At 38.3% G+C, this 13,807-nt stretch overlaps 1 protein-coding gene across 1 annotated transcript in view; it reads right to left on the bottom strand.

The window, feature by feature from the left end:
- The window catches only part of LOC129684673 (protection of telomeres protein 1-like), a 54,539-nt gene that overhangs the window by 31,164 nt on the left and 9,568 nt on the right, over positions 1–13,807 (bottom strand). The window contains 4 exon segments of the mRNA XM_055617884.1: positions 313–482; positions 3,940–4,095; positions 7,868–8,158; positions 12,405–12,535. Coding sequence (XP_055473859.1) covers positions 313–482; positions 3,940–4,095; positions 7,868–8,158; positions 12,405–12,535 — 748 coding nt within the window.

Genomic DNA, 13,807 nt, shown 5'->3' with positions numbered 1-13,807 from the left:
AGGAAGGAAGGAAGGAAGGAAGGAAGGAAGGAAGGAAGGAAGGAAGGTAGGAGACAAGGCTAGGGAAGATGTATCTGTGGTCCTGTCTGCCTAGAATAGGCTTGGGCGTAATCAGTGTGGTCCAGTCTGCCTAATTAGGGAGAAGGAGTAGATCATGGTCCACTCTACCTAGCAGGTGCCAGAGTCCAGGTTAGAGTCTCAGCAAGGCAAAAAGAAGAAACAAGAAAAAGACAAATGTCACACACAGTCCCTGTAAATTAACCTAATGACTATCACTTTTATATTTTCCAAGCAGGGATATAAAACACTTACTCTTTCAGCTTATTCACGTCAGGGTTACCTTCTGGTAAAACCCTGATCCCACGACCATAGCTGGTTCCTCCATAGAGATGAAACTCCAGTCTTAACAATGAAGTTGTGGACTCTGAATTAACTGGCTGAAGTTTGATATGGAGGCTGTAAATTCTAAGGAAGCTTCCAATCTGAAAGAGGATTTTAAAAGTTATGATTTCAGGCAGTGGCCTAATAAAACAATTTCTGATACTTGAAAATTTTATAACTGACAGGAGGTAGTAACCTCAACAACAAAGGACAAAAAGATTTACAGCAGGACAGCACGGCTTATGGATCCTGTACCAGAGCATGTGTGCAGGGGCATGCTTGTACAGACACCAATGTGCTCACTTCACAAAAGCAGGCCCATTCCAGAGGCCCGTCAATATGAAGGAATCTAAAACTTAAATACTTAAATAAATTTCTATTTAATAGGAATTCTGAAAAAGAAATTCTTGAAGAGATTAAATGAGGAATAAATTTCTCTCACTATGAGACACTAGAAATGTAATCATGTAACTACATCAAAATAATGAAAATAATGTTGATCTTTTCACAGGTTAAGTTTCACATTAGCCACAGCCTTTGATTTCTCAGATCCTATGTGCTTTTCTCCATCCTACAAATTCTATGGAAAGCAAAGTTTTTAATAAAGCACCTGAACTTTTATCACAATCTTGTAAAATATATCCTCTGAATTCAAAGAGGATTAAACCAGGATTCTGAACTAACAATCCTACAGTCAGCTATCATGCAAAATTTGTTCTAAAACACAATTTTACCTGGACAACATAAGCTATTTCTACGAAGATTTACAGTGAGGAAACGTAGTAGGCTATTAAAAACAGCTGACATTTAAGTCCAGTGCTGTGATATAACCCTCTAACTATTGGGAAGATTGTCTGTGTCCTTATGTTCAAACCCAGCTTGGGAAACCTATTTCAACAAAATATAATAAAACAAAGACATTGACACATAGCCAAACAAACCTGCCACACGGTGAAAACTGAACTGATTTTTATATTGACTTATAAGCAAAAAGTAAACATTGACCATCCAGTCTCATAAAAATTGCATTCCTGACTGCAGCAGAGAAGCCACCTTTTGCTTTTTTTCCATAAAAATCCTGCACCATTGTGGTGACACAATATAGTTGAAAAGTGTCAAGTGACAGGACAAGGAAGGGGCTAAGGTAAGACAAAAGACAAGCAGACCACACCAACTTCCACTTTGAACTCAACTTTTTAATCCTCAATTCTGATGTAGCACAAACAGTGGAGAGTAAGACAGGGAGAGACCCATTCTCCCAACACCACTCCTTCATTTCCAAGGGTCTTTCCTGGCATATCTGTGGGTTTTCTGAGCACAAAAAGGCAGGAGGAAGTGTCCAACCTACTCTCTCCTCCAACTTCTTTTACCTGCTCTATGTCACAGTTGAACCAAAAAATATAGAGGTTTGGAAATCAAAACACAATAAAATGAAAAAAAAAATATTTTTTAAGAGGCATCCAAAATAGGGTACTAGAATAGTAAATGAAACAATTTTAATTTTTGCATGATGTTTCAAATGTTTATTTTTTTATTAGCCAATTTTTATAACCTTCAAAGGACCAGAAGAAGGCTGAAACTCAGGGAGGAAAGAATTACATTAATAAACAGAGGCTTAGCTATCAAAACATAACTACTTCCAAATTAATTTTTAAATTGGAGGATATTATAGCTAGGAACTTCAGTTCTTTCATGACATCTGAATATTTTCTAAAAATCATATGAAGGGAAAAGCCAAATATCATTTTGAAGAGCAAGAGGCTAAGACAGAGAGGACACCAGAAGGTCCCACACAAAGTTTTATTTCAGAGGAACTGTGGTAAAATCTTCAGGGGGAAGTGTAAATGGTAAATATATAGGTGCTTATGAACCTTCATCACACTGCAATATTAACAAGGTGTACAAGCCAGAGAGAACTTATCTTTCTGAACAGATCACAGTGTAAAGATGACAATTTGCTAGTATCAGAAATGCCTTCTGGAGGCAATATTATATTGTTAAAGCTTGAGTAAATGTTATTATGAAATGTGCCTGATGCTCTCTTATTGAAAAAGAAGTTGCTTAGTCTTTTCAGAAATGCAGTAAGTATCTACAAACAGAAAATGACAATAAAAAACACAAAAGTGTATTTTAATCTGTTACAGAAGTCTAACCAATTCATAAACGTTAAAAATAAGAAACTTAAATCAATTCCACAGAAATCAGGGACAAGATAAGGCTGCCTACTCTCTCTGTATCTCTTCAATGTAGTACTTGATTCCTGTTAGAGCAATAAGACAATTAAAGGAAATCAAGGGGATACAAATCAGAAAGGAAGAAGTCAAAGCATCACTATATCTGAAAGATGCTCAATCATACAAGGACATTTTCTCAACTATGTTCATAGCAGCTTTATTCGTATTAGCCAGAATCTGGAAACAACCTGGATGTCCCTTAACTGAAGAATAGATACAGAAATTGTGGTACATTTACACAATAGAATACCACTCAGCTATTAAAAACAAGGAAAACATGAAATTTGCAAGCAAATAATTGGAACTAGAAAAGATCATCCTGGGTGAGGTAACCCAGAAGCAGAAAGACTTGCATGGTATATACTCACTTATAAGTGGATATTAGACATATAATATAGGATAAACATACTAACATCTACAGACCTAAAAAAAAAAAAGAAAAAAAGATGTAAAGGAAGATACTTAATTCTCATTTAGAAGGGAAAACTGGTTAGACACTGAAAGCAGTAGAAGAGAGGGAACAGAATGGGAGCCTACCACAGATCTCCTCTAAAAGACTCCACCCAGCAGGGAATGGAGTGCAGGGAGTCTTATGGAAGAGGAATAGAAAGAACCTGAGAGGACAAGAGTCCCACAAGGAGACCAACAAAGCCAAAAAAAGCTGAGCCCAGGGGGGACTGCAGAGACTGATACATCAACAGAAGACCATGCATAGAGAGGACTTAGACCCCCTGCCCAGATATACTCCACAGACAGCTCAGTCTCCATGCGGGTTCCCTAGGAAAGGGAGAAGAGACAATCTCTGACATGAACTCAGTTGCCTGATCCTTCATCACTTCTCCCTGGTGGAACAACATATTCAGCCCACAGAGGAAGAGGATTTGGCAGTTCTGATGGGACCTGATAAGCTAAGGTCAGACAGTAGGGGAGGAGGACTTCCCCTATCAGTAGACTAGAGGAGAGGGATAAGGAAGGAGGGTGGGACCGGAGGGTGGGACCGGAGGGAGACAAGCGAGCGGGCTACAACCAGGATACAAAGTGAATAAACTGCAATAATAATAATAATAATCAGTATCTTTATTTTTTCTATAGTCAAACTACAGTTTTGGGTCCAAAAAAGGCCAGTTGTAATAATGACTATATATGGGTTCAGAGCTTTGTTCAACTTAAACATACATTTATAACTTAAAAATTGAAAACAAGTAAATCTAAAATTAATTTCTGGAACCTAAATAATATTCACAAAAATACTTATACGAACAAAAAAATACAACTAAGAAGAACACAGAAACAAAATAGCATGCATCTTTCTAATCAACATCACCTTCAGGGATTTTGCCACCTGGACATGATTATCATAAACCACAATGTCTATCACCAGATTCTGTAGCCGCAGAATGTGACTTAAGTCACCTTCGAAAGCAAGGTCTTGTATGCAGACTCTCCAAGAGGGAAACTTTGTCTTGGTGCCATCCCATACCTGCCGTGGGGTGGTAAAGCAAAGCTTAAGAATCTTCATACAAGAAGAAAGTCAAGTTTAAAACTGAATCGATGTACACTAGTATATTTAATTCTTTAAACCTTGATGTCCATTATTCTGTGATTGTGAAATAACTAAATACAGACTGTTGCTCATGTAAAATATGTAGAAAGATGTATCGATTAAAAAAAAAGACATACAGCATATGATAACGAGCATAATATTAAACTATAGTAGACTGACTTTTTTAAAATTCTATACTCAAACCCGCCCTTCCAGCACAGGCCCACCCAACTCTCGAGATGGCTTCTGGTTACTATCAAAAACAAAGATATGAGACAAAATGAAAGCATTAAGACTGAAAGATTGCACCCATTTAAAACTGAATACCAGGAAAACAGAATATTTTTGAACACATTATAACTGAAAAATATTTGTTCAGTACTTACACTGTATACACAGAGTAATAGACAAAACTGTTATATTTAAAGATGACTGAAGGCTGGAGAGGTTGCTCAGTAGTTGACAATGTGTACTGCTCTTGCAGAAACCATAAGTTTGGTTGCTAACACATGCCAAGCATCTTAAAACTGCCTGTAACTCCAGCCTTAGCAAATTAAACACTCTTCTGGCTTCTCCAGGAACCTATATAAATGTGCATATTCCCATTATACACATATAATTTAAAACATATATTCTTTAAACCACTGGTAAAATATGGTCTCCTGATTAACTTTAACTGTCAACTGACACAGCTCAGACTCATCTAAAAGAGGCTCAGTCTGCTCTGCCAAGAATCAGACTGTCCTATGTTCCTATCTGTGGGAAACACTTACCATCTGCAGTATTACTCTGTTTGCTGATGGGTGCAATATCATGTTTAGGCAGACAGCACTAAACCAAGTAAGAAACATGGCCAAATACAGCCAAGGATTCTACATGTGGTAAAATCCTCCACAATTTTTGCTGTACTTCCTTAGTTGTGCATGAATCCTCCATTTAGAATTTACCATAGCAAGAGAAATGATACTAGAACATGGCTGCTGAGAAAAACTGAAATAGGTGCCTCATGATTACTAAAAAGGGACATGATTAGTATTGTACTAAGATTGAAAATAAAGAATAATTACATTATTTTGCATAATAACCAAGTATAATTAGAAAGAATAATAGCTTCCCTCGGTTTTTAATATTTAATTTAAAAAATCATGTCTGAAGGGAGGAGTAGTAGTGCACACCTTTACTCCCAGCACTGGGGAGGCAGATGTAGGTAGAGCTCTGTGAGTTCAAGGCCAGCTTGGTCTACATAATGAGTTCTAGGACAGCAAGAGCTATGCAGAGACCATGTCTCAAAAAACAAAATTATTTCTGATACATGAGAAATTCAACACCAGGAAAAAAATATTGTAATTCTCTAAAAGTAGTCAAGAGCATAACATTGCCACATATAATTCCAAGGATAGTTCTGCTGTTATATGGTTATTTTGAAAATATAAGTGAAGGTATATTAATAAGCAAACTATCATTTAAAGTTTCCTTCAGCAAGTCCATGTCAGCAATTTTACTATAGTCAGACAACATTCAATCACACAGAAATAGCACATATAACAGATTTTGCTTCCAGCATACTTTCTCACACACTTCAAATTATTCCTATAAAGGAAATTTATAAAAAATAAAATTGTTAGATGGTATGCAAAGACTTGAGACAAATTTTAGAACTGTCTTTAAGAAAGCTTAACTTTCTTACATTCACTTTTCTTTGCTGAATTTTAAAGTAAGTTCCTTGAACTTGTTCATGCCCATCAACACTGCAGCCTGAAGGTGGGGAGCTGGCCAGGCTTCAACCCTTAACTGATGAGCAACTGGCAGCTGTTGACTGCTGGGGGAGGGAGTCTGGCTACTGGGCCACTGGCAGCTGACCATGCCCCGTAAAATGGCCCTATACTTAAGCACTCATGGGCAGGACTAATTAGTCAATTATTTAAATTAAAAAAAAAGTTAAGGACATGAAGTTGGGAGTGGGGTGTATTATGGGAATGGAGGAAAGTTGCAGGGGGAAATGGGAGAGGAATATGATCACGTTTCATTGCATGTAAGCATGAAATGCTCAAAGAATAAAGTTAAAAAGAATTCAATAAATGCTTTCCCCAAGGTAAAAAATAAACAACATGAGAGCTGACGGACTTATCTGACTAAAGCTTTCAACTCAAACAGGGGCTTTAAAGAGGAACTTGCACTATCAGCTAAAGGTTGGGAAGCTTTATCTCAGATTTACGGTTTTTCTAACAGTAACAGTCAAAAGATGCTAAGTGCACAGGGCTAGCATCTTTGTTCTTGGGAATGTTCAGTTCAGCATATGGTCGTGTGTTAAGAATGTCTACATTGGTCATGGACCCTAGGTCACTTATCTAACACTCCTTCTAACCATAAGTAATCTTAAGTTGTTTTCAGTTCAGCTTGGCTTGACTCACTTACCTTAGATTACATATTTTCTTTCTCACTGTTTACATAAAGCTGCTACTTTCAATTTCAAAAGCTTGGCATTTTATTCAGTGATATCTATTTTTCAGTGTTCCTTTAAAATGTGTCAGTGGTTAAGTGGTACATAAGCCCTGAGTCTTGTCTAAGCCCATGACACTTCCCTGCTTGTTTGATTAGTACAGAAGACTGAAAATTAAGCACAGGATCTCGGTCAAAGTGGTGCTGCTCTAAAAACTCCTCTACAGTAGAGCCAAATAAGGAATACAATTAAGTAACTAATTTCTGCAGGTCAATTATAGCCATTTATGTTACTGTATTTTTTTTCTCGTGTTTTAAATCAACATGACAGGAAGTATTATATATACCTCTCCCATGAGCCAGGAAGTGATGACTAGGGACAGCACTTAAGTGACAATAGATCCTGCAAGAAAATGGGTGACAACATAGCTGACTTTCATAAGACAGCAGAAATACCCAGGAGTTTCACTGAAGAGAATTCTGTTGTATTTTATTAAAATAAAAAAAGAAATTTAGCATGTCACACAGTTCATAAAATACACATCTAACAATACTGTTTTTTCTGCACAGAAAAATGCAGGAGTAGAGCTTCATGAACAGGTGGCTTCTCAAAAACAGTATTGTTGTAATTTAAAAAAATGAGTATTGGGCTTTATAATGTTTACTTTTTTGGTATTTAAATTTGACTTTTATTTATTTATTTTAATTAAGTTTTTATTTTTTAAAGTAATTACAGTTTATTAACTTTGTATCCCAGCTGTAGCCCCCTCCTTCATTTTCTCCCAATCTCACCCTCCCTCCATCATCTCCTCCCTGCCCCTCTCTAAGTCCACTGATGGGGGAGGTCCTTCTCCCCTTCCATCTGATCCTAGCTTATCAGGTCTCTTCAGGAATGGCTACAGTGGTTTCTTCTCCATGCTAACCCATCGTGGCCTGGATCCTCCTTCCTTCCTCTCTTACTGTCCTTACTGTCTCTTACTGTCTATGGAGATTCTCTTGAACCAAGCCCAGGAACCTTAGCCACGCCCACTCCATTCTGCCCTCCACAGGTATAGGCTGTTTAATCAATGGATCTGATATAATGACTTAGGCAGGTTTACACAACAAGGATAGATTTAACCAGATCTTGAAGGCTAGCCTCAGAAGAACCCCCAACACAGTATGAAGAATTTTAACTCTATAAAATAGTCTGAAAATACTCTATCATAGTGCTGCAGGCTCTTTAACCACAGGTGGCAGTAACGCATGGCTTCAAGTATTTAAAATGTACCTTTAGAAGAAATGACACTCCATCTACTTCTGCTTTGCCCAGGAGCTGACAAGTCAGGTCATAATACTGCATAGGCTGAGCATCAGAGAGCTGCAGTAAGGTGGAAGACGCTGGAACATGGGTGGACGCCCAAGCCCGCAAAGCTTCTACCATATTGTGGTCCTGAGATGTGAAGTTAAAGTTCTTGTTTGAAGAACGCAGTCTGACAGGAGACCCTAAGGCACCATCAAATGTCAAAGATGCAAAACCATAGTTGCTGATTCCTTGAAGCTCATTTTTATATATCTGAATCTAAGAACACGAGAAAAAGTAGAAGACGAAACAGGTGATATAAAACTCAGGAACCAAAGAACTTGAGATATTACGTTTTCCTAGTATGAGTAGCAGAGTTAATCTTTACTGTTCCTTACTGAATTAACTCAGGAAACAATACAACCAAATGATACTGTATCAGGGTGCACAGAGATGCAAATTTTAAAACACTAAAATTTCCTTTCTAAAACAGTGGGTAATAGTTACCCTACAAAACTCTCATTCTTTCATCGATGTGTTTATTATTAAAGTATAATTTGCACTAGAGGACAGTATAATGCAACAGTTATATATGTGGTGTAGTGAAATTCACAACCCACGAACGCGTAAAGCAAGCACACGCAGCAGAAGCCAGGTCACCCTAGGCACGCTGGACCAGGACATTTTCTTGTTGCTTAATCATTTTTCCCTGCATTTTAGTTCCAACTAGTGGTTTCATATACAAAGTACATTTTGTAGGTAGCACTTAATTCTTCCTACTTATTTATGGATACGTTTCTGGAATCAGGACATACTCACTCTAAAAACTTTCTTGTTACAGGTACAGGAGCTCCACAGAGCTGCCTCCCTTTAGTCCCCCACTCTGTGCCTTTCAACAACTGCTTCCTATTGTCTCCTTGTTCTTTCTTCCTTTGGAATTCTTAGGGTTTCATTTACTTCCTGGGGTCCTTGTGTCTCACTATTTCTCTACCAAAACTCCCTGCTTCCCATGGCCCTGCCCTTTGCATACTCTTCCACACAATAGCACTTTTTGCCACTGTCATCATACATGATTGTTCTTGCTTAAAATAGTCATTTATCTCAGTGAAAGTACTTGAGTTTTATTTATTTATTTATTTATTTATTTATTTATTTATTTACACTTTATTCACTCTGTATCACCCCTGTGGTTCCCTCCCTCCTCCCATCCCAATCCCTCCCTTCCTCCACCCTCTGCATGCATGCCTCTCTCCAAGTCCAGTGATAGGGGAGGACTTCTTTTCCTTCCTTCTGATCTTAGTCAATTAAGTCTCATCAGGGGTGGCTGTGTCCTCTTCTTCTGTGGCCTGGCAATGCTGCTTCCCCCTCAGGGGGAGGTAATTAAAGAGCAGGCCAATCAGTTCATGTCAGAGACAGTCCGTGTTCCTATTACAATGGAACCCACTTGGATACTGAACTGCCATGGGCTACATCTCTGCAGGGGTCTTCGGTTATCTCCATGCATAGTCCTTGGTTGGAATATCAGTCTCAGGAAAGACCCCTGTGCTCAGACTTTTTGGTTCTGTTGCTCTCCTTGTGGAGATCCTGTCCTCTCCAGATCGTACTGTTTCCCACTTCTTTCCTAAGATTCCCTGCACTCTGCCCAAAGGTTGCCCATAAGTCTCAGCATCTACTTTGATAGTCTGCAGGGCAGAGCTTTTCAGAGGTCCTCTGTGGCAGGCTCCTGACTTGTTCCCTCTTTTCTCCTTCTTCTGATGTCCAGCCTCTTTGCCTTTCTGGATAGGAATTCAGCATTTTAGCAAGAGTCCTTCCTCTTAATTAGGTTCTTTAGGTGTACAGATTCTGGTAGGTTTATCCTATATTTTATGTCTATATGAGTGAATATATACCGTGTGCATCTTTCTGCTTCTGGGATAGCTCACTCAGGATGATCTTTTTCAGATCCAACAATTTACCTGCAAATTTCATGATTTCCTTGTTTTTTATTGCTGAGTAATATTCCATTGTGTAGCTATACCACAATTTGTGCATCCATTCCTCCACTGAGGGGCATCTGGGCTGTTTCCAGCTTCTGGCTATTACAGATAAGGCTGCTACAAACATGGTTGAGCAAATGTCCTTATTGTGTACTTGAGAATCTTTTGAATATATGCCTAGGAGTGGTATAGCTGGATCTTGAGTTTTTTAAAAGCCTTTTTATTTACTTTCAAATAGTTTTGTCATTTCTTAACAAGTTTCTAATTGAAAAGCCTCTACTTACTGAAGAATATTTTATTTACATATAAAAATATAGGTATATGAACTTTTATCAAAAAAAAATGCTACTTTTCTTCCACATTTTTTCAATGCTTTTATTTTTCAAGATTGGATATATGTGTGTGTCTATTCATCTATCCCCATTCACTTCTTTTCTCCTGTTTCTTAAATTACAGCTTACATTACTAGAAACTGTCCCAAAAGTCCACTGTAGTCTATTTATCTTTACCTTGTACTTGTTCTTCATACCTGGCAATGTGTCTGGATCTAGATTCAATGTCTAATCCTTAGAAACCAATCCAGTAGACTTTCCATTTGCTGTTCCTTTTACATATTGAATTTCTATTTCCTTTTATTCATTTAACATTCTTTTTAATTTTCTGTAAGCACTTTGTGTTGCAGGATATTTGATCCCACTGTGATCCCTGAGATTGTAAACTATAAAAAGCTGTTTCTAGTGACTCAGCTCTAGCACACACCTTTCATCCAAGAGCTTTCTGTACACAGGATTTAATACAGTTAACTCTAGGTCAAGAGGTAGCAAGAAACCAGCTGACAGGGATTAACAAAAAGAAGGAATGTTGAGAGAAGAGTATTTAAGACAGCATGGAGAAGAGGCTTTAGCTCTCTAGTTCTTGGGCTTTTAGCTGTTGTTGGCTTTCTCCCCCTGGGCTGCAGGCTGAGCAAACAGGCCTTTTCCTCCTGGGCAGTAAGCTGGCTAGTTTTGGGCTTTTGGGGCTTTTCATTCTCGGATGTGAGCTAAGTAGGAAGATCAGCTGGGTGCTTTCTCTACCTCTCTGAGATAGTACATTTTCTTCACCCCAGTATCCGGCTCCCGAGTCTTCATTGGTAAAATAGAGTGGCTGGGATTTTCCCCTTTTATAACAACTTTGCTTAATCCTTTACAAAAACATTATAATATCTACTGGGAAATTATTGTTCAATAGACTCATGTCTGGAAATTTGTTTCTAAATTCCACTTGATTTTAAAAACTCTCTTCTTTTAAGCTCTTCTATTAGTGTCTAATATTTTCATTTTTCTTGATTATAGTCACTGCAGTGAAACACTATAAGGGTTTTGAATTATGTTTTCCTCCTCCTGATGGGCAGAGTTTTGCTCATTTTGGCAAGTCGCCAACTAAGCTCCTGAAAGGAACAAAAACTTGAGTTTACACCTTCTTAGGGTGAATCTGAAAGAAGCTTAGGGGTTTTCCAATGCCCTTTCTTTTCACTCTGACTCACCCTGCAAACAGCCTTCTTTGTAAAACTGTACGTTTTGACAGATGTGCACGAGAAGACTTCCAACAGGATAAGGGCCTCTGTCAGACAAGGAAGGGCTTGGTGCTGTCTTACCCAAAGTGGATAAAGTACTTGTTACTGTTTGTGTATAAGGCCTTCCACCTGCTCCTGTGGTAGGACTCTTTGTGGCTGCTAGGAGTACAGAACTAGGTATTAGAACTAGGGACTTTCTGCCCCTAGTTCTGGTCTTGTTTTTTCTGCTTCCTGCTCTGGTAGTCATGTGCAGATCAATGCAACAAACAACCATCTCTACCATAAAACTGAACCAAAGTAAACTTTCCATTTGTTGTATCTTTCAATATTTTACCAAATAATAAGGAAAACAACAAATGTTAAAGAGATCTAAGGTTATTTATGCCTCACTAAGCTGGCCCGTAGCATGCCTACTGTTGCATCTCTCCTGTTCCACATTCTTAGAATCCTTGCATGATCTTGCCCTGCTAGTACAGCACAGCATTTAGGCAAGTACTCTTGGGCAAAAAAGCAGGATTCTGGTACATTCTGTATAGCCTTTTCTCTCTAGTGCCTTGTCCTGAAGAGTCATGTTGTTTTAGGTGAGCTGAATTTTAATCGTCCCCTCCTTAGCTTAACCAGGACTACACAGCTCACACTTCAGGTGTCTGAAATCAGCCAGAACAACAGTAAGTCCTCAACTTAAATAAAATTAAATTAATTAAAAAGAAGTTACAAGGAATTGACAAATTCTACATGGGAACTTTGTAACAACCACTACATCTGGAAGTGAGAAGACAAACTGGAATCAGTCCGAATCACCACTTCTAAAGTAGGTCTTAGGAAAGAGGGAGGTGATTCATTTAAATGACTGCTACCTGATACCACTGACATTTATCTCCTGGAATGCTTCATGTCTCTCTCTAAAAGGCACACATACGATTGGTCTATCTACATGTAGTGAACAATGCAGACTTCCTGTCTAGTACATGCAGACTGTGGAAAGAGCAAATCGCACCTTCAGTCCACGGAAGCAAACAATGTCTCCAACTTTATAAATGATGGGAAGAGCTTCATAGTTTCTACTAAACAGCACACAAGTCAGCTTCACATTTGTCTGGTCCACAATTGTTACAACTGAGCAATAATCTGGGAAAAAATATTTAACACAAATTAACGTATTTTAAAGCACTTATATAATATCAAAGAAGCCAGGCACAGTGGCGCAAACAGCAATCCCAGCACTGGGGAAGGCAGAAACAGGAGGATCTCTGTGAGTGTGAAGCCAGCATGGTCCACAAAGCAAGGCCAGAAAAGCAAAGCTACACAAGAAACCTTGTCTCAAAAAACAAAAACCAAAATATAATGTCAAAGAAATATTACTTTTCCTTATTATTATCTTTTAAGACAAAGATACAATACCACTAACAAATTTATCCAGAAAAATTAACTTTTAAGCTACTAAAATGAAACTCAAAGAAATATTTGACACTGTTTTTCTAGAGAAGAAATAATAAATTTTTCATCACTTCAAAGTCAAGAAGGTGGAAAAGAAAATCATCTCCATCAAATAATCCCCCAAAATTAGTGTAGACCTTTTTAAATGAATGACTACCTAACAGTTGCCGGAGCCAGCCAGCAGAGTCGAACAGTTCTTAAGTCAGGAGTGAGGACTAAAATTAATAAAATAACCCACAGCACACAGGAGGCTTTTTTAAGAAGGTCCAGACTGGACAGCCACAGCAAAAAGCCTCTAGCCTCTGGAAGCAACTCTCCTTGCTGCAGCAAAAACTAGCAGCCCTAGCAGCCACTGCCAGCCCCTTAGCAGTAACTGTCTTTTTATTGTAGAGTTTCTAAGCCAGAGTAGAAACATCTCAGAACAATGGTTTAATTTCCATGAGGAGCCTGAGGAAGAGGTGTGATCCTCACAAGCTATCCCACCTGCTGTCACAAACAAAAGAAGATGAACTTGCAAATTCTTCTCTGCCATTAGTAAAGGCCTGCTAAAAGCCATCTCTCCTCGGAGATTTAAATATCAAAGCAGGCCGCTGGAGTCAAGGCTCCTGACAAACAGTCAAAAGGAAAAATGAAAGCAATGAAGTCCTTAAGAAATAACAAATGTCCACAAGTAAAAAACATCTGACCTAAAATATTCCCCTTCTGAAAATACTGACAAGCTGAATACAGTACATGTACACTGTAACACTTAGGATCCACCTGCCAGCTCACAGGAAACCAAATGCAGAAACAAATGAGGCAGGAAATGGGGAGAAACAGGAAGCAAGAGTATGGTTAAGACACCTCTCAGCACCCTTACCCAGAATCTTGGCTTCAGTATTTACATACGAAGCCTGAAAAAGGAAACTGCACCTAGAAAATATATATATATATATATATATATATATATATATATATATATAT

Source organism: Psammomys obesus, unplaced genomic scaffold, assembly GCF_907164565.1.
Source record: "Psammomys obesus unplaced genomic scaffold, mPsaObe1.curated_primary_1811, whole genome shotgun sequence".
Taxonomy (NCBI): Eukaryota; Metazoa; Chordata; class Mammalia; order Rodentia; family Muridae; genus Psammomys; species Psammomys obesus.
This window is presented reverse-complemented; position numbering and strand designations above follow the sequence as displayed.